This window comes from Athene cunicularia (genome assembly GCF_003259725.1).
Source record: "Athene cunicularia isolate RWA chromosome 4 unlocalized genomic scaffold, athCun1 chr4_part1, whole genome shotgun sequence".
NCBI lineage: Eukaryota > Metazoa > Chordata > Aves > Strigiformes > Strigidae > Athene > Athene cunicularia.
In genome coordinates, this window is record NW_020799098.1 from 12846772 (window position 1) to 12867842 (window position 21071).

Below are 21071 nucleotides of genomic sequence, written 5' to 3' on the forward strand. Positions count from 1 at the left end.
GAGACCTCAAGAAAACATCATCATTTTCTATTAACCTTCAACTCCTGGATGGGTGGAGGGCTTCCTTCTATGTGTGTTACATTTGGATATTTTTTTCTTTGGGATTAAATCCCATTCTAAATTTGAATACCCAAAGGAAGATTGTGTTGTCAGAGAATCAATTAATATTATACTTCCACTTCATTGTTCTGACGGTTTAATATATCAGTGGGTCCAAACCAGTCTGCTGATATGGAGCACAATAATTTATTGTGGAGAGGTCTTACGCTTTTGAAGGAATGCCAGTATTTGTAGCTGAGGCTCATTGCTGGTTGTAGCTAAGGGCAATGCACCATTTATAGTTACTGTGTCATGAGTATGTCTTTATATTTTCCTTTAGGAATGAATTCCAATTCTAAGTTTTATGTAAAATTCTGTCAAATCAGAACATAAGGATGACAGTATTTTTTCCCTATAGATTCTTCAGCAAACTGTCCTGCTTCTAAAGGCTATACAAAAGAATAATGTAAAATCTCAGTTTTATTCTATGATACATGAGGAACAAGTGCTGTTTAAATGCATCATGCTTTTCTCATAACTGATTCTCTATTATTTTGAGTTAGATTTAGTTTGTGTCCTTGGACTGTTAAGTCTTGGTTCAGGAGAGCTTTCAGGTGTGTACTTGCTTAAATGAGTTGCAAAGCCAAGCTTAATATTTCTGAGTTTACATAATCCACAAATGTTACCATTTGTAAAGCTGCCCTCAAATACTGAATTTTGTATCCTGTTACCCCTTTTTAGAGTAATATTGGTGTACTGTATCTCTCTTTCAGATCAACTCAGTTAATACTGATGTAAGACTAACTGCTGTAAAATAATGTAACCAGATTTTCTTATTACATATCTTACATATTTTTTCTTTTCTTTTTTCCTCATTTTCTTTTGATCTTATGTTATAGTTTTTGTTCCTTTTTTTGTTTTTTTCACTAGCATTCATTCTGTGGCCTTGATGACACAACTGAGCCAAGACGTGCGGTTGGTACTCTTTATATTTCTTTGAACTCAATTTTTAACTCTTATTTGTCTTTGTAAGACTCTGAAACCATGGGGGAGGGTACAGTGGTTTTGCTTGCACAGAGAGGAAGTGTCTCCTATAAAATTTTACTTGGATGCCTTCAGTTACATTCCTAGACTTCTGTAGAAAGTCACTGGGTTTTCAACGAGAAATTATTTTGCATTCTAAGATACTGACTGCTCTACTGCAGTGGGTGCTTTTCAATTCTGCAGAGCAGGTACATTTTGTCTAAAAGTTCAGGTATTGCTGTAAGATCCTACTTTCTGTCATGCTGGATGGAGAGGTGGCAAATATTTGTTGTCAGTTTTGTTTTCTAAAAAGTCCTGTAAGCAACACCACCCATACAAAAAAAGGGGTTCATTGTACTTCCTCAGGATCCTTGAAGCCATGAACTAACTTAGGAAATCATTACCTAATTTCCCTTTTGTGAGGCAGTGTGAAGGTTGCAATGTGACTGACCCTCCATGTGCCCATGCAACATGGAAAGGGCAAAGACAAGAAACCTCCATGTCTCTCCCTTGAGACACTACCATCGTTCCCACTACCCTTTCCACAGAGTCCCGATACTTTCAGCTCAATGAAAGGACAAAATGAATTTGTTCAGGTACAGCAGGAGCTGTAGTGGCAGTGCTCACCTTACACACAACAAGAGGGAAATACAATATAGAAAATCAGTCCTAGCCCTCTTCCCTGGAGCAACACAACTTGTACACTACCTTTCAGTAAGGATGGTAACTCAACAAGCTAGCTGTTTGAGGATTAAGATATGGTTTTAAACTATTTAATAATTACACAGAGGTTTTGTTGTGGCTGTTGTTTTGTTGGTTTTTTTTTGTTTGTTTGTTTGTTTGGGGTTTTTTTAACTGAAAATACATGTGTTTTTATGATTACTATTTTTCCAGGTGTTTTGTTTTTTTGAAATCTGTTGTGAAATATGTTCATGGCATCTCCTTATAGTAGGAGATGAGGTTAATCAACCCTTTGAACTCTTATCAAGTACTGTATGATGAAGCAGAATGATGACAATAGTTACCCAAAAAAGCTATGATATTTACCTTACATTAACCTTGAAACAGTATTTTTTTCTGCCCAAATCACAAGTATTTTTGAGAGATCAGACCTGTATTGTCATGGACTCTTTTGGGGGTTATCATCTTTCTGTTCATGCTCTTGGGAACTGGCTCCAGTCTTTCATTAGTGGCATTGCTGTATATGTTTTATATTTTGCAATAAAATGATGGTAGATACAGTTGGATGGAATATATTCCAAGGGTATTATTGATCTGTGCCAAGTGCAGTAGCTTACTTTTTGTTGCTAGATGGATGTTGAAAATTAGTTGAAGTTGAGCAAGATTTTTACAGCATTTTCCTTATGAAAATGTTCAGGTCTGATCTATAGGTGTCTGTGCTGATAGTATTATGTGTCCCCTTGGGGAAGAAAAAAAAAAAAAGAAAAAAGAAGAAAATATTGCAGGTATAATTAGTCTCCAGAAAACACATTGTGCTGATATAACCTAATATTCCTCCTGTTAACAGTAACTATTTAAGTAGTTAAATTCAAGGCTGGTGACAGGTATTTTGAGGGGATAACACAGGGATAATGGCTGTGTGGCCACATAGATACTCAACTCTCACATTTCTAGGAGTGCACATCAGATTGTGGTGTTAGTGTGGAATGTAATTTCCTTTAATTCATTTTGTCAGAGGTGAATCTGTCTCGATTTATTAATTAATAATCTATCTCTGATTAATTAACACAACAAAGCCTATTTTAAGACACTTAGCTATAGTTGGACTCTTGAACATTGTTCATTATTTTGAGACAAACCAGGGATTTACTGATAGTAGTTTTGGTTCTTGTTATTTTGAAGCTAATATAAATATTTCAGAAAGAGATTTTGGTTTCTGTGAATTTAGGGCCTGGATGCCAACACTTATTTCTAAATTAATGTTATCGATCTAAAGCTCAGCGTACTTTTTTCTTTTTTGTTGTTGTTGGTTTTGTTTTCTGGTTTTGGTTTTTATTTTGTATACAGGTTATTAAAAGAACCTATGGAATGAACAGCTGAATCCACTTGCAAAAAATACAGAAAATATTTATTGAGCAGCTTTAAATTGGTGCATTTTTTTTCATAAAACAGTTTGCATAATACTTGAAGCTGCAAAATATTTAAATTTAAAATTAGAGGTTTTTTTAGAGATATAACTTCAAGCTGGAATGATTTGATAATCAAATGAGGACCAGCACATCATAAACACTGAAAAAAATCTAAACAGAATTTACACTCTCACACCAATCAAACACTGGAAAAAATACAAGTGCAATTACTGGTTGCTTTGTGAACTGTTATCTACCAAATCGTTTTCTTACAGTACTGGGATCTTTGTCTCCATACTGCATGCTTTCAACAAACGTGGTTTGCATTTCACCCAGGAAACACAGAATCTCCTTTTTAATATCTATCTAAAAAAGCTAAGTGTTTGACAGTAAGTTCTCTATAGTAAATAGCTGACAGGAAAAAAAACAAACAACAAAACTGTTCAAAGTTGGAAACAAATAGAGATTTACAACCCTGCAGTGGTAAAATTCATATTAAATTCAGAAGATGGAAATCCACAGATGGAGAAGAGATAGATTTTGGAAAAAGGGAAGATGGTAGATTGAACTAGGAATACTTTGAAGTGGGTAAGAACTGCGTGGGAGGAACTATTTTTTTGAACGTCTCTTGAAAATTAAGGCAATAACTTGTAAAGATAGCTCTGGGAGAATGGAACATCCCAAGGTGGCCTGAGAGGTCAGGAAAAGGAACACATAATGCGCTGTGCTCAGTTATCTCTTCAAGAAGAAAGAGGGGCTTGAAGAAAAGGGTGTGTGGACAAACATGGTAAGCAGATAAATAGTTGGAAATAAATATTTGGAAATCATGTCATCCTCCCAGGTGAAATAAAAATGTTGACACTACCAGGAAGCAAAAATGGCCCAACCTCAAGCTGCAGAGATAGATAAACGTTAAAGGACACTATCACCTGAACCGCAAGAAAAATATTTGTATGAAGCACAGATTGAAAAAATAATAGTTGAAAAGAGTTGTTTAAGATGGAGAATAGTTAGAAAAATCAAAAAGGTTAGGCTTTTATTTCAAAGAGGAAATTATTGTTTCAGAGCTGGAAAGGCAATATGAAGAAATGGATAATTTTAATTCTTCCTGGAATGTTGAGGTAATCTGAAAATATTAAGAGCACAAGAGAACTTTCTCCTCCCTCGTATCTGGCAAATCATCTTTATGTTAAAAGGGCTACATAGAAGGCTACAGAGAAACAAGTCTGCTCCCATGGACACACTGAACTCTGACATGAACATAGAGTGGAGTAAGATGGTTACAATAATGCATCAGATAAAGTGGAAGTTATGATTGAAAAAAAAACATAAGGCAAAGAACAATCAGGTTAGCACAAAGAAAGCTGAGGAAAAGATTTGTCATAGCAACTGGATATCTCACCGTTGAAGGTGCAGGAATCAGCCACAAAAGAAGCCAGGTTTTTCAGATAATTTTTAGGCTCTGAAGTAAGACCAAAGATGTACTCTTCACAAAGAATCACCAGACAAGATCATTTACTTGCTGAAGGAGCTGAGACACTCCACAAGATTAATTCAGTGAGATGCAGCAAGCTATGGCTTGTGTGAGGATCTAAATAACCCTGTTTCCTGGTACAAAGCACAATTTAAATTGGAAACAGGGATCCTGAAGAAGTTTGAAAACTCAATCCCCGAAAGAATGTTACAAGGTGTTGAGAAGGAACAAGCATTTAGGGAATGTGTTTTCAAAAAGAGTTTTTTCATGTTTTAGTTAAAGCTTTTAGTGGAGTCTTGACAGAATATGGGAAAATGGGGTCTTCGCTGCAAAAGGAAGAGTTTTGGCATTACTCAGAAGAGAAGGACACTGGGAGATAAACAGATCTTGAGATAACCAAACTAGGTGCTGATAAAGGAACAGAAATTGAAAAGTGTGATTCACTTGGCAAAGAAACACACTTTATCCTCATAGACTTAGTTTTGCTCATCACTGCTTCTGGAAACTATAAGCACAAACATGGGATGGTCAGAGCACATGGCTGCAACGGTAAGCCCACTGCAGAGACGGGAGATGGCCTGGTTACAAAGTGGAAGAGGTATGAGAGGTTTCATTTTTTAATGTTTTTATTTACATTGTAATACACATGTGACAGTTTTCTCAAAGAAAATGGCTGATTTGGGTGACGTTTTCCATGACATGATGTTTTTGTTCTGTGCTGACATAGCAGGATTTGTAGTTTAGAAAACTGAGTATATCATTCCAGTCTTACTATCTATTACATATTGCTATTTATTATAGAGCTGGGAAGAGGTACAGTGTGTTAACTGACTAGATTCAGTCCATACAAGGTGCTGGGCCCCATTTTCACATTTTGTGACACATCTTTTAAATGATCTGTCCCAGATGTATAAGTGAAATAGGAAATAATAAATTTCTCATTTCAGATATTAGTCATAAAAGCTTTCTTGATTTTAAGCTGAAGTGCTCGTTAGTTTTCAGGAAGAAGCATCAGAAGTGTAGAGCCTAATGAATCGGGAGGTTTGAGATCAACTTTAGAAATTGTATTAACTTTCATTATAAGAGTGAATAAAAGTACACTTAGTGCATGTTCTTTATAGAAATATGTGATAGAAATCAGTGTAATAATTTTAAGTGTCACTTAACTTTCTGCCTGGTCCATCCTCACTGCTTTTATTTGTTGGCTACTTTCTGCAAAATGTACCACTAAGAATTTTTCTTTTTACAGCTTATGACTTGGATATTAGGCTGGGGCACAGTTAAAAGTGACATTAATTTGGCTTCGACTGTAAATTGTTAATAAGCAGAGTAACAATGTCCGTTATTATTATATATTCCTTTTGCAATGGTGTTCAGGGATGCCCATTGTCAGGGAGCAGGATGTCTATTCACTTTACAAATAATAAATACAGATGATATATTAGTGTCTTAAGGAGCTCAAAATCAAAGATACTGTCCCATTTGGGAAACCATACAGGCCAGGGGAGAGACATGATTATGTTTACAGGTCTCAGGAATGAATGGTCTCTCAGAAGGAACTGGGCTTGGTAAGTCTAGAGACGATCAAAAAGTGGTTTGAACTTTGTTGTACATGTGGATTTATACTTCGCTTTCCACACTTGTAGCTTTTAAGTATCATGGCTTCTCAAAGGACCAAAGAGTGTCTGAATCTTTTCAGCTCTAGATCCTTCCATAGCTGACATAAAGCCAGTGAGTGATACAATGGGCCAAAATGAGAAAATTTTATGTAATTCACCATATATGTGAATACCACATATCAAAATATGGGACAATAAGAGTACTGTTTGCTTGGGGGTTTTTTGCACTGATTTTGTGCTACTTTCTAGACTTCAGTGGCAAAAATAAATGCTACTCTTGTTCTTTTTTTTGCCCCGTAGATTCAGCATTTGTTTATGAAAAAAAAAAAAACCAAAACAACCCACAAAACCCCCCACCCATGTAACTGCATTATTTCCTGGAGAATAGGTGCAGACTCTGGTTTAATTTCAATTACAGATCCAACTCCAAATCAATACAAATGTAACAACACCAAAGGCATTTCACAAATGCCAGTTATAGGACTATACCTGCTAAAGAGTTTCTGTAAATGAAGGTGGACTGCAGGCTGAAGAACTTTTAGAGCTCTTGCTAAAAGATGCAAAGGAAAAGAACCAAACTTAGCTTGGCTCCCCAAGCCCAGGTTTAAAAATTCCTTTTAGGCATTATTTCATATCCTGTCGGAGGTGAAGCAGACTTTGAAGTAAAATATTGAATGCAGAATTCCAAAATACCAGTTAAATATACTGAATGTTTCTCTGAAATAGTCAAAGATTGCCTTTTAAGTAGGAAATATTCTTTTAAAATCTGTCTCGAAATAAAAATATCATACATTTATCTAAAATAAGTAAGGGTTTTTTTGTGATAAATGTGCTCAATTTTATGAACTCCTCTAGTAGAAAATTATCTTCTTTTCAAAACTTTGATGCCTAATTCCTTCATAAATTAGTCTAATTGAATCTTTTATAGGGATCTCATGTTGTGAACTGCAACTCCTTTCATACATGCTGAATTACCTTGGGGCTAATGAAATGAGACTCTCTCATACATAATAAATGTGTTCAGAATCGAGGACTGTTCATTTGATCACCAGAGGCTTAAACTCTTTAGACTGCAGTACATTGAGAACCTAATAATCTGGGTTTTTTTCATCATGGATCCTTCATCTGGGAGAGAACAAGAATTTTGTTACTGTATTAAAATGCCCAGTAATGAAGGATTTGATGTCCTGAATTTCGATGTTAAAACTGATACTTCCTGGGTTTTCCAGGAATTAGAAGATGCAAGAATATCTGATGAACAAGTAAATGGTTCTGGAGAAGAGAATTTGAAACTCAGAATAGAAAAGCTGGAAAAGTTGGAGCACAAACTGAAAGGTGTTTTAGAGGACTACTTGGAGTCGGATTCTGTCCTAAAAAATAGGTAAATAAAAGGGGGTTTTGCATTCAAAATTAATGTGATGTGACAAATATGCTCTTTCCTTTGCCCCATGTACTGTCTGTCAAATGATATGTGTAAAACTTTCAAAAAGAAAGACTTTATGTGGTTTTAGGGTGCCTGATAAGATGCATGTATAAGTGTTTTATGTAACTGTCAGAATAGAAATGCAGTATTCAATTTCTTGGGTTTATTATTTAAATCAGATTTACAGCATGATCTCAAATCTTGTTGCAAATAACCAGACAACTTTCTCAGGATGTTTCATTCTTAAATATTCATAAGGTGTAAATTCTGCTTGCAAAATGTATCCCTTTCCTTTTAAGTTAGTTTGGAATTTTGTGTTGCAAAAAAATTCCTTGTTTCAAAAAGCTTCATCTAGTTTAGTAAGTTAGTGATAATCATTACAGTAGGTGCCATTAGGCATTAATTATGTAGTTGAATAGAATAAGATCAAGGTTTTGATAGCAACTGCACTGTTCTAAACAAAGCAAATAGTTTAAAAGAATAGAAAATATCAATGATATTAAAAATAATTACTTGTATAATTTATTAATTGTTTTGATTTGTCAAAGTATTTGGCCAGAAATGTTTTAATAATGGGCTTTTTATCAAAACAATAACAAATCTTTTTTGGAATGGAAGCTTTCATAGGAATAGGCCTATTTTAACAAAGATTTCAGACATGGGAAGATGGGAAAAACTTTTTTTAAAACCGAAACAAAGTAAGTATGAGAGAACAGTGCAAATAACTAGCTGAAAATTGCCTGGGATATAGGAAGCACATTTTCAAGGATCTTGGGTAGCCAGTCAGAAGAAAAGAAATCCGTGCCTGAAGTTCTTGTGGCTGAAGCACAGACAGAGATGAGGAATGATGTGGGAGGAAGAACTATTGGAAAAAATAGAGAAGCAGAGTCAGTAGTTGTAACTAGCCAGGGTGGAATTTTGGGGTGATGTGGCTCAAGTTTCCTCTGATACCAGTGTTAGATTATGCAGTGTCTGCAGTGGGGAGGACCTTGTCAGTACATTAATAGGTATTTATTTAATTATGTGTTTTCCATTTTAATCCTGTTACTTCAGAAATACGTTTTTATGTGAGATTTTTGAATGAAGTTATCGTTGACACACTGGGATAGAGGCAGGAGGAAATTTTGGCAGGTAAGGGCATTAAGACAAGGCTAGAATATAGAAATGAGCAGGAAAGCTGAATGGAAGACTGTTGAAGGTTGAATGAAGAAATTCAAGGAAGAAGATACAATACAGCACAGTCCTGAGGGGCAAAGAGGGTAATGTGTGCATGTCTGAGATGAGAAAAGTAACTGCCACAGGAGATGAGAGACAGGGAAAAAAAAATCTTTAACAAGGAAAGGATGTTTGGAATTCACAACTGTTTAAAGAATTGAGAAAATTTTGATGTGTAGACTGAAAATGGAAGGAAAACTTTAAGGAAAACATGAAGCTTACTCTTGTAAGATTATCTTAGGTATTCCTCCTGTGTAGAGGAACCCCACAACATCACACCACATCATCTTACACTACCATTTTAATGGCAACAGGCAAAGAAAACCTGTATTTTGTCAAAATCCAGCTTTGTGGATGAAGTCAATGCAGTTATGCATTGTAGGTTTCAGTACCAACTGAGGTGTGTTACAAGTAAGATGTTTTCCCTTTGTTCAGTAAAACACAATAACTCATAGGTTACCTTTAATCTTAATTTTATTGGGAAGTATTTACCGTCATCATAAAATTTGAATTTGCTAACCATGAACCTAGCAAAATCCTGTGATCAGAGACATGTAGAGACAAAAATGTTGTGGTTGTCTTTGTGGTAAGTTGTTACTTCATATAGCATGCCAAGCTTCAGTGAACATTAATCTTGTAAATGAGTTTGCTTATGATTTTGTATTAAGCCAGCAGAGAGAAAATTGTTAGATGTTGTCTAACAATTTTGAGAGTCTCAAATGTAATGTGCAAACCCCAACAGACTTGTTAAGAATTAAGTATGTATTATTAGTAATCAACAATTTGTTATTATTTTATTGTTAGGGAAAAAATGGAAAAATTAAGGCATTGACTGATGACTGCTTATTTATCTGGAACTGTATTACTTTATTATGCAATATTTACTTAGCAAAGATCTTCATTCTCACTGTCACAGGATGAAAGAGCTGGAGCTGTCACATAAAACACTTCTTGTGATGATTGATCAACTAAATGTGAAGTTGCACCAGGTTGAAAATGCAAATGTGCGTGTCAAAGGGAAATTGCAAGACATTCGTGAGGACCTGATGAACCTGGTGAGGAGGATATTGTTTCAAATGACCTAGTTTAGCTTTTCTTTCTGATAACCATAGAATGGTTTGGGTTGGAAGGGACCCTAAAGATCACCTAGTTCCAACCCCCTGCCATGGGCAGGGACACCTTCCACTAGCCCAGGTTGCTCAAAGCCCCGTCCAACCTGGCCTTGGACATTGCCAGGGAGGGGGCAGCCACAGCTTCTCTGGGCAACTGTGTCAGTGTCTCACCACCCTCACAGTGAAGAATTTCTTCCTTATATCTAATCTAAATCTACCCTCTTTCTTTTTAAAGCCATTACCCCTTGTCCTATAGTGATACCCTTGTAAAATGTCCCTCCCCGGCTTTCCCAGGCCACTATAAGGTTTTCCCAGAGCCTTTTCTCCAGGCTGAACAAACCCAACTCTCTCAGCCTGTCTTCACAACAGAGGTGCTCCAGCCCTCTTATTATCTTTGTAGCCCTCCTCTGGGCTTGTGCCAGCAGGTCCATGTTTTTCTTAGGCTGGGGGCCTCAGATCTGAACACAGTTCTCCAGGTGGGGTCTCACGAGAGCAGAATAGATGGGGAGAATAACTTCCCTTGAGCTGCTGGCCACGCTTCTCTTGATGCAGCCCAGGATACAGTTGGCTTTCTGGGATGTGGGCACACATTGCCAGGTCATGTTGAGCTTCTCATCAACCAACACACCCAAGACCTTCTCCACAGGGCTGCTCTCAATCCATTCTTTGCCCAGCCTGTATTTGTGCTTGGGGTTGCCCTGACTCATGTGCAGGACCTTGCACTTGGCCTAATAATAATAAATAATTTATAACTAATAATTTAATAATAAATAATAATATAAACAATAATTTATGTCAGGCTCATCTCCAGTGACCTCTCTGGTTTTAAGCAGTAAATTATCTCAGCCTTTCTCTTTTCCTACAAACAGAGGAATCAGAAGAATTTTTTGGTCTTTTTTGCTCTACTTTCTATTTCTCTAATGGTTTTGACAGCACTACCACAGTTCCTCTCATCCAGGCCCTTGATCTTTGAGATATATGGTCCCATTTCCTCTTTCTCCCCAGAACCTACTCAGCGTACTCCTCTCTAGGTCAGACTTTATCTTTCTAGCCCCATAATAAAGCATTTTTTATTCCCGACCGTATGCAATACAACAGTATAACACAGCTAACACAGCCTGTTTTCTGTATGAAATGCAGCTGTCTCTTGAATTTTTTGTGCATTTTCAAGCTGGACCCATCTGCTGTTACATTCACTTTACGCTTCCTGCTTAGCCTTGTGTCCTTTTCCAGCTTTCCCGAATTGGTTTGGGTCTCACCTTATTTCCTGTGATGCATTTTCATGTGGGTCAACACTCTGCAGAGCCCTGGCAGTGCGAGCCCTCACTGGGACAAGATGACCTGCCTCCTCATTGCCATGAATATCCCACTGCTGATTGCATGCCCTTGCAACTCTCCCTTCCCCCTGTCTGTTCTGAAATTGTCAGCTCTGCAGTGGAAAGCCTTCAGTTCTCCTGAGTTCTAGTATTCTTCACATAAATGTTTTGTATCAGGAAGGTCAGCTGTTGGCTGATAACACATAAAACAGGCATTTTTACCTAGTTTGTACAGCTCATTGGAAAATGCAGAAGGAATGGAAGTTTTTCAGGGACAGTCTACAATGAAACAATGTCTTTTATTCTGTTTATCATAAGATACACTTTCAATTTCTCAACATTTTATGTCAAAGTTGAATACTCCAACAGGACACTAGTACCATGTGGCAGTACTCATAAGAATGAACAGTAGTCTTCCCTTTTTCAATTAAAAAGAAATGTACTTTTCAAGACTCAGGAAGCTTAGACATACATACATTCCCATCAACAGTTGACCAAAGTATTATCCCACACCTACCTGACTTTCCATAACATTTCAGCCTAATGTTCCTCCTGTCTTGCCCTTGTCAGTGAACCCCACAGACAGGAAGATACCAAAGATCAAAAAGACTGATCTAAAGAAGTCCTTGAAGAAATACAGTAATGTCTCTGTGCCTTCGGTCTTGCTTCAGAGTTGCCACAGTGGCCCTATGATACTGGTGGCTCTTACTTGGCTCAAAACAAGGGCAGCATGGGAATCATGAAAGCCTTCTCTATTTTTCATCGACATCTTTCACCTCTGTACATCTCTGTGTTCAAACACACTTTGGTGCAAATGAAAATACTGAAATCTTTCTCAAATTGATTCCAAAGACATCTGTTCCTTTCTCCTTTTTTCTCAGGTTCATAAAAGGAACTGACAGATGACAGGTATGGTGAAGGGCAAAGGGCAAAAGCCTGGTCTCTAGAAAGCACGTGTACTGTTTTCTATAATAGAACCATAGCTTCCCTGCCTGCAACTTCTCAGTGCTACACTGCTGTCAGTGTTAAGGATTTGTTACTCTCTATTTCAAAGCTGGTTGTATGAATTCCAGTTCAAGTGTTTTATTTGATGTAATATGTACCGTAGAATATGCAAAAGAAAGTGTTTAAAAACTTTCCTACATTTTATGTAGTAGTAGATGTGGGAGTAGATGTTTTATTTGTTTCCTATTGAGATGTTTCAGTGATGGCTGAAATGACAAAAGAGTAGGTCAGTTTTGCTCTAAATGCAGGATTTCACTGGCTTTAAAAAATTTCTACTAATGTCATTCCTGAGTTTTCAGAAAACAAGGGATGAATTATTTCAAAATTAAGAAGAAATTATAAGGAAAGAAGATATTTAGTATTAAGATGTTAACCATAAAACTCACTGAAATTATAGGTTGAAAACCAACAGAAGTTAGAGAAGAAGCAAAAGGAAAAATTACGCTGGCTTCAGGAGCAGCTGAAGACAAAAGAAGATGAAATAAAAAGTCAATCAGAGTATTTTGAACACTACAAACAAAGGCAGAGACATCAGACAGCAGTGCTGAGAAAACGAGAATGTTACCTTCAGGGTGAGGTATCTAGGCTGGAAAAACATGTCCTAGATCTTAGTGCCCATATTGCTCTTTTGACATCCGAATTAGAGGAGGGAATGGTGCAGTATCTCCTGCAGAAGTTGGAATCAGCATGCAGTGGAACTCAGGGCTATAAACACTCTGATGTAGAAGTAATGGAACTGAAAACTTGCATTGAATATGTGGAGCATGACATGAAAAGCCACCTTGAGGCATTTCAGCAGAATCTGAAGTTCTTAAGTGAAAAAGAGGAGGACAACAGAAGAGAACAGGCAGACCTGCTGATTGAACTCCAGTGCTCTCAGGACACTGAGGACTTTCTCAGAAGTAAATTGGAAGAATCTTACCATCATGTTTATACTCTGAAATTATCTGAAATCAGACTACAGGAAAAAATGGAAAAGCTTTTGGAGGAAAATAGGGCTTTAAAAGATCAAGGTAGGGTGAAGCTGAAAAAGAAGAAAGAAAAAGACTCACAATACACAAGGCTGGAGAATGGAGACAGCAGCGTTGACCTGGTAAGTAAAAATAAGGCAAAATATAATTAGCTTTTATCTTTATGTCACCCTCAATTACACTTGTCGTTAGATGTGCAGTTGAGATGCAAGTGTGAGGCTTTTTCCTTCCTGCATTTTTTTTCCTTTATTTCTGTTGACGCATCTGTACTTCACAGTGTCTGATTCATACCCACTGGAATCAGTACTTGGAGCTTCATTGCAACAGTGCTTTTATTAGGTGCACATTGAAGGCACTTCACAAATCTTGTTTCCTTAGTTTTTAAGTGATGTGCCCAAGGCAAAAAGTCTCAGTTGGCACTAGAAGTAGAGCCCAGAAGAACTTCTGAGTCTCTGTCTCATGGACACCATTCAGTGGAGAAGTACACATATGGTTGGGTGAGTTTTCACATGTTATTCATGCCCAAATGCTGAAGAAAAAAGCACAGCTGACAATAAATCTTGTCTATGAGATTTTCTGGATAATGGTAAACAAGGGAAGATGGATACAGTATTCATGACTGGGAGTGAGTTGAGATATTCAGCGGTTTGCAGCTCCATAGCACTGTGATATGCCCTGAATACACTGAATAGGACTTGTTTGCTTCGAGCACTTCACTCCAGCATTGCATGGGAAAGCTCTGTATATGCTGTAATATGGCATTCAGCTTCTGCCAATTTATTTTGCTGACAAAGAACAATTCTTTTCACAGAGAGGACTCAAACAAAGTTTTATTCTTTATGCACTGAGGTGGAGGGTATTTTTATTCTGAGGATTTGTTAAATAAAGTGAAATCAGTTAAGCCTCACACTCAGCCTCTCCATTCAGATTGTGACCTGATGTCCCAAGAGCTCTCCTGATTTTAACTGCAGTTAACGAGAGGTAACGGGCATGAACAAAACCCCTTTAGTATAGAGGGACAATCAGACTGTGAGTACTTACAGAACTGGGAGAAGGCAGAGAGAATCTTTTGTCCGTAAAAGCTAGAAGAAATAAAGTCAAAGTTTTTAACCTGGTAGTTGAATGCATCTTTGCAGACACGGTGATTTTGTACCATTAGAAGCTCTACAGTCTCAAAGAAGTGAGCTCCAGGAGGTTGTCTTTGTGTGAGAGAGAAAGAGTGGTAAGATCATCCTGCAGTAACTGGCAGCATATGGGTGACTTTGTGGAGAGCTTGGAAGCTGTGTCTCACTGAATATCTCCATAGCTGCTCCAAGGTGGCAGAAGGACTGGCTGCTGTTGCTTATTTTTATACTTAGCCTGAACCATTACTACAGTTACTTTAGTAAGTTCACGTTTTCTTGGGGATGAAGAATAAGGTTTGAAAATGTTTTAAGATATTTCTAGAGGGACTCACATCCAGTTGTAAAGAAGTACAACAACCAAGTGCACTATGAAGGAACTGCCCAGCTAAAATCAGGAGAAATGAGGGCTTTCAGAGCCAGGGAAGAAGTAGTGAAGAATTGCTATTGGTTTAAGAAAACTGAGAAAAGGAGAAAGTAAATGTTGAGTTATCTGAAGGTGTGAAAGCAAGATGTATCAACTGACTAATTGCTTGAGACTAATCCAAAAAGTCTTCAAGAGACAGGACCAAATCTCGTTCTTTCAATGCTGTACCCTAATAAAAGGTTACTTATTCCCTCTACACAAAGTTTTCTAACCATTTCTTTTCTAGGTGTTAATTTACAGCTGTGTTGTCATAGAAGGTTACCGAGTCTCAATTACCCAGTCTTTGGTATAAATGCACAGGCCATGATTTGTGTTAAACCAGTTTACGTTGGTCTGCTGCACAGTAGGTTGCATTCCTTAAGTGCTGCGTGTAACACCAGCAGCATCAAATCTTGTGCCTTTTGCATTTCTGGTTGTCTTTTCCTCCTCTATTGGTACTGCTACTGTAATAATTCTCTTGGATTTTTTTTTTTTTAGTAGAAAATGGCTTGAGATGGTTATTGAAAATTTTTCCCCACTATGATAAAAGGAGGAGGGAGACATCTGGTGTTGTACTATAAAACTGAAGAGTGCTTTTTCCCCTTACCTTGTGTTTTACTAGCACCTGTTAAAATAGTTTCCTAATCTCATTACCTTGATCTTGCAGTATTCAAGCCCAAATAGTTACAAGAAAAATCCTATTTGAGCTTATTTATACTCCTTCACAGCTATAAAAGTGAGAAATTGTGTGCAATACAAGAAAGATCTTCATGCTGTTACTTTTCCGGAAAGCTGCTTGTATATAATTTTTTGGTGAAAGAATGAATGGGATCATTTGCCTATTTCACAGCCAGGAAAAAACTAGTTTGTGAAGACAGGCTTATCAAACTCCTGTGAAATACACATGGTATGAGATTCCTTGGTAAATACTGTGTCATTCAAATGCCAAGCACATCAGTTATTCTTGAAAACTAGCCTTAGTCACTATTGCATCTTCATGCAATAATATCAGATCCAATTCAGTGTTTGTTTCTGGTATTGCCGAGATGAACTGCATCCCACAGAGGGATGCAGTCACATAAATCTTGTGAGAAATTTGAATTTCCAAACTTGATATCAGGATCCTGTCTGCAATATTCCGATTGCAGCCTATTCCTGAATCAAAAATGAATGAAAAAGCAGCTGTTCCATGTGGCTGTCTCCTGCTTTATCAGACAGTTTCTAGATGTGCATGTTAGGGGTCTCTTGAAGGTGTTGGTGAAGAAAAAGTATGAAACACCAAACAGTGCACCTCTCTACAGTTTTCACATGACAGCTGAGGTATTGATTTCTCAGCATGATGTTTCTGGCATCCAGGCATTGTATTTTTACATAATTTTCTGTAACTTTCTTTTGATGGAATGCACATACCAATAAAGAAAAGATATCTGGGAAGAAATAAAGGCAAACTTGCAGGAAAGGAATGAGTGTGTTTCAAGAAATTAATATTAGCTTTAATATTACTGAGAAAATGAAGGAAAAAATCTTGGAAGTGTTGTGGTTTCCACTTAAGTCATGGCTCCCGATCAAGATCTTATAAAACAGCACTATAATGTGGTAGCTGACACGGGCTGAAATCAAAATTATTCTCGCTGGTATTCCTGTGGAAAATCAAGTGAATTTTTCTGATTCACTATGGACTGATTTACTTTCCCACCTGTAATTTTAAAGCTTCAGCTCAGCCCAAAGAGACCAAGTTTGATTTCTACTGGCATTCAAGCAGAGCAGTGCAGGAAGACAAAAGTGACTGTGTTGACTTGTTTTCTGCACTGTAGCTGTTTTGTCTACCACCTCGATTATGTGTTTTGTTGAGAAAATCAAACCTTAGTCTTCTATTCACTAAAAATTAGCATGGTGCGTGTGAAATGTGACCTGCTGTGTATCAAACTATAACGGTATCTGCCTTGCACCAGAAATTGTCACAATTTCCAAATTCAATCAGGGAGTCAAGATAAATGTCAAGAACAGAATATGAAATTTACAATTAAATTATCATGGAAAATAATATTTTATTTGGAATGATTATTCTACTTTGAGTTCTTCCAACCTAGGAACAGTTATCTTCGTAGCTAGGTACTGAACCATTAGTCTCATTCCCTACTTGATTGGACTTTATTTTCTCTTTGTTCATGAGCATATAATTAACTCTGTTTTGATAGTGTTCTATCTGTCATCTGACATATTACCTGCTTATTACTCAGATTTTCTTCCTTAACACTTTGTAGTGTAGGAAGGAAACATTAAGTCAAAGTTTTGAACCACTACATTTAATAGAAAGTGTTGGAATAAGAAAATGGTATGAAATAATAGCAATTATAATGCAATATTGGGTCTTTTGAATGTAAAATAGCAAAGGAAAATTATGTGCCTGTATAAACTGTTTTTTTTTTTCCTTTTCCTCTTCCTTTTCCCATTAAGAATGGAGATCTAATACAGGATGATGTTCAAAATCTGAAATGGGGAGCAGTCTTGGTTTTACTCAGAAGCAGAGCTACTCAAACTCCAGTTGTGCTGCTACATGCTAAAGAGTCTGGTATGAAAATAAATTGGATTTTTTGCTTTCATTTCTGTGCAATAAAAGCGAAGATGATTTCATTCATGTGAGTATGCATGATTTAGGGGGTATAAGACCTTCTAAAAACCTCCTAATCTGAAAACTGTATCTTGGGAAGGTGAAGCAATGACTGTTTGCCAATGTGATACTAGAACATGAGCTTTCTCAAGAAATCCTAGAACTTTCATGAAGCTACAGAAATGAAGACTTAGGGGATACTTCCCATGTCCTGGCTGAAGTATAGTGTTTGGGAATGCTGTGTAGCACTCAGATTTGCTTTTCAGATCAAACAATGTGAAAGCTCTGGGCTTGGAAAATTGTATCAGGTAAATTCTTCCAATGTAAATTATTGGAAATTTTATAGCAAATTTCAGTATATACAAAAGCAGACCCACTCTGAATAATTCTAACCCATAAATTTAAGCCGTAAGTTTTCATCTACCCACTATAATGAGATGTATTTTCCATTTTAAATGCTTTTAGAACTGGGGAAGACTCCAAATATAACATATTTTGGAGCTTAATATTTGTGTTTTCTCGTAAAGCTTGTTTTCTTATTTAAAGTCATGCTTATCTCTGCGTCATTGGTGCGATATGCTTCTGGTACAGAAGGCAGTTTTGAGTATACTTTCACTAAAATACTTTTCTGTTCAAAAGTTGTTAGATAATTTTGGGGTTGTTTTTCATGTAAATATCTGGGAGTGCTTTACCATAACAGAAACACCAGGATGTAGCTGTGATGGGCTAGAGCAGATGGAGGAGCTACCAGAGCTTCTACCAGTTTTGGAATACAATTCCTGTGCCTTTGCAAAAGTTGCTGGTCTAGCTGAGATTGAGCAGGTAAGAAGAAAAGTTACCACTATTTTTAACTATCTTTCTGCACAGCAAGTCTGTGAACTTTGAGATAAATGAAGGGTCGGTGTATTTAAAGATTAATATTAAACTAGCTTTAAATCATAGCTACTAAAGATGTTATTCAAGATGAATACAGGTGTGCACTAAGAAGATTATTGTCTTAGTTGTACCTTATTTGTATCATTACTCTCATTGCAAATCTTTAAATAATTTGAAAACTCTTTATATGGAAATATGCTTTTCTCATGTGTCTGTAATAAAGTATGTTATAGATGAAGTGAAAAATAAATTATTGTTAGCAACATAGAATGATATGTCTTAGCTTATATTAGATATATTAGCTTATATCTTTTGCTATTACCAGATCACCCTTGGAACAAAGAGGGCAGGTACTCTAGAAGATAGTTTCACTTTGTTCAGATGTACCCCAAGTTATTATGCAGCAAAACTGCTTCCCCCTTACTCTGAGAATGATGAGAAAAGTAAGGAAAACAAAGATGAAGAAAACTTTTCTCTCTTGAAAGAACAAGCTATAAATCTACCAGCAAAGGTGTTTTCTGTTTCTGTGGTTGAAGAATTTATGAGGAAGAAACTCCAACTTACCATGCTAGAACCTGAAAGCTACCAATTATCAACTGTCACCACTGTGAAGAAATTGAGGAATTTGGATTTCTCTGAGGCAAATACCAACCTTTGCTCTGATGGCCTCTGCCTTGTTGCAAAAGGAGGATCTTCTGGCAAAGCTTCTGCACTTCTTAATGGAAAGATACCTTGCACTGTAACTGAAATTTTCACATCATATCTAGAAAAATACAACATGGAAAAACATTGTGAAAATAATATTCTGCCACAAATCATAAGTGAAAATAAATGTCTGGATAGAGGTATTGATGATGGAATATATCACAAAAAAGTCATCAGAGGGAGAGCTAAAGGAGAAGAAATCGAGAAAGTCCAACCACAACAGGTGACCTGTGTTGCTGAGGGAAGTTCTAAAGTTTTATTTAAAACTGAACTGATTAGTCCTGGGAAGCAAGGAATGGAAGCCAAAGACAGCCTAGGTGGCCCTCAGGATGTCCAAAATTTATCTGTTGATTTTAAAGACTTAAAGAAACATTTTGAAGGGACCCCTGAACTAATGGAGAAACAAAGAAGCCTCTCAGAAATCTGCATCCCTGATGTGAATAGGGTGTATAATGGAGAAGACATAATCAAAATGGAGGAGAAAGGAGAACAACCTCAGAAACAAACTCATCAAACAAATCCTTCCAGAAATATTGGCCTGAAAGTTAAGAAAGACCAGACCCTGAAACTATGTGAAACAAATGAGAATTTCTCATGTCAAAAAATAGCTGTTGAAAACATGCAATATGTATACTCTCAGAAATTTTTTTGGTCAGAGGAAGAGAGGTATCTGCTAAACATACTGTCTTCTGTGCAGGAGAGGACTGCGTGCTTAAGCAAACTGTTCCTGCCACAGAGCAATTTTTATGAGTGTTTCTGTCATCTGTCACCACTGGAAGCTGGTAATGAACATAATATGAAAATATATGTACTAGAAAAAGTGGTGGCTGTGTGTTCTCAGAGGATATTTCTACTCATGCAAGAGAATGAAAATTACTCAAAGAAAGTCTGTATATTACAACAGGAGAATGAGAGATGTGCTCAGATGTGTGCACTGGAAGAGGAGATGGATGCATATTTTCAATACATTTTAGCGGCAGATGAAGCTAATACTGTTTCATTTCAAAACTTATTTAATGAGAAAGAAGTTGCTGCTGGATGTTATAATAACTTACCAGAAGAAAACATGATGAGCCCAGAAACATTTTTTGTTGAAACCTTCTCTAAGAACCTTTTATGTGTTAAAGAGAAAAATAAGAATCCTAAAAAAGACTCATTGACAATTGCATCAAATAATCTTCCCAGGAGTGTTTTATCCCTGATTGGAAGGAAAATGAGGTATTTTCAGCTGCTTTCTGACCTGAAAGAAGAAAGAAGCAGATGCTTTAAAAAAGTAGCTGAATTATTACAAGACAAAGAGAACTATTTAACAAAATGTAATGAATTAATACAAGAGAGAGAGGCAAATTTACAAAGAATATCTCTTTTAGAAAGTGAAAAAGAAATTTTATTGGGATGTTTGGCAGAAGTAAAGTGTGAACAAGACAATTACAGGACCTTGGTTTCAGACCTTCAAGCGTGCAAAACCAGCTGTTATAAGACTATTTCTGATTTACAGGAGGAAAAATGTGTACTAAAAAGAGAAGTAGACAGAATTGAGAAGGAAACTTCAGAACAGCTTGATGAATTTCGGAAAGCAAATGCACACTTTATTTTAGAAAATAACAAATTGAAAGAATTAATGTCATCTTTGGGTTTCACCTATGAAGAGCTGAGAAAAGATAAAAGTTTAGGAACAAAGGAAAAGATAGTAGAACTAAAAGAAGAAAGTCAACAATGTGGTCTTAAGTCAAATAAAGTTGAAACAACATGTCGCGTAACTCAGACTGAAGAAGAATTTCCAGTTATAGACCCCTCAAACTATTACCCTGGAAAAGAGGTAAATAATAACAGTGAGGAATGTTACCAAGCAGGATCTTCTAAAGAAAGGGAGACATATAAATGTCATTTGGAGGACAAGGCTAAATTAACTTTGTAATATAGAAAATGTTTTAACCTCCCATGTGCTGGAGGTCTGAAGTGCTAACATTGCAATAAAAGGCAAAATACCAGAGAATTTTTTTTCTTAATGTTGTATTAGAGAATTTTAAACTGATATAGCAAGCTACAAAGTTAAAAATAATAC

At 36.7% G+C, this 21071-nt stretch overlaps 2 protein-coding genes across 11 annotated transcripts in view; both read left to right on the forward strand.

Annotated features, from left to right (window-relative positions):
* The window catches only part of JAKMIP1 (janus kinase and microtubule interacting protein 1), a 146676-nt gene extending 143538 nt beyond the window's left edge, over positions 1-3138 (forward strand). Inside the window, exons 23-24 of the mRNA XM_026846680.1 lie at positions 970-1014; positions 3091-3138. Coding sequence (XP_026702481.1) covers positions 970-1014; positions 3091-3123 — 78 coding nt within the window. The 3' untranslated portion in view covers positions 3124-3138. The remainder of the gene's footprint in view (positions 1-969; positions 1015-3090) is intronic.
* A 14-nt stretch (positions 3139-3152) lies between these two features.
* C4H4orf50 (chromosome 4 C4orf50 homolog) overlaps positions 3153-21071 on the forward strand; it is a 79579-nt gene continuing 61660 nt past the window's right edge. For 8 of the 10 annotated variants that reach the window (XR_003398193.1, XR_003398190.1, XR_003398191.1 and 5 more), the window contains exons 1-6: positions 7394-7626; positions 9800-9938; positions 12714-13409; positions 17272-17386; positions 18126-18247; positions 18627-20825. Coding sequence is in view for 4 of the 10 variants with exons in the window: in XM_026846676.1 (XP_026702477.1) it covers positions 7406-7626; positions 9800-9938; positions 12714-13409; positions 17272-17386; positions 18126-18247; positions 18627-20825 (3492 nt within the window). In the remaining 6 variants the exon portion in view is untranslated. Of the gene's footprint in view, positions 5225-7393; positions 7627-9799; positions 9939-12713; positions 13410-17271; positions 17387-18125; positions 18248-18626; positions 20826-21071 lie in introns of those variants that run through there. The other 2 variants (XR_003398195.1, XR_003398194.1) reach the window with 2 other exon arrangements.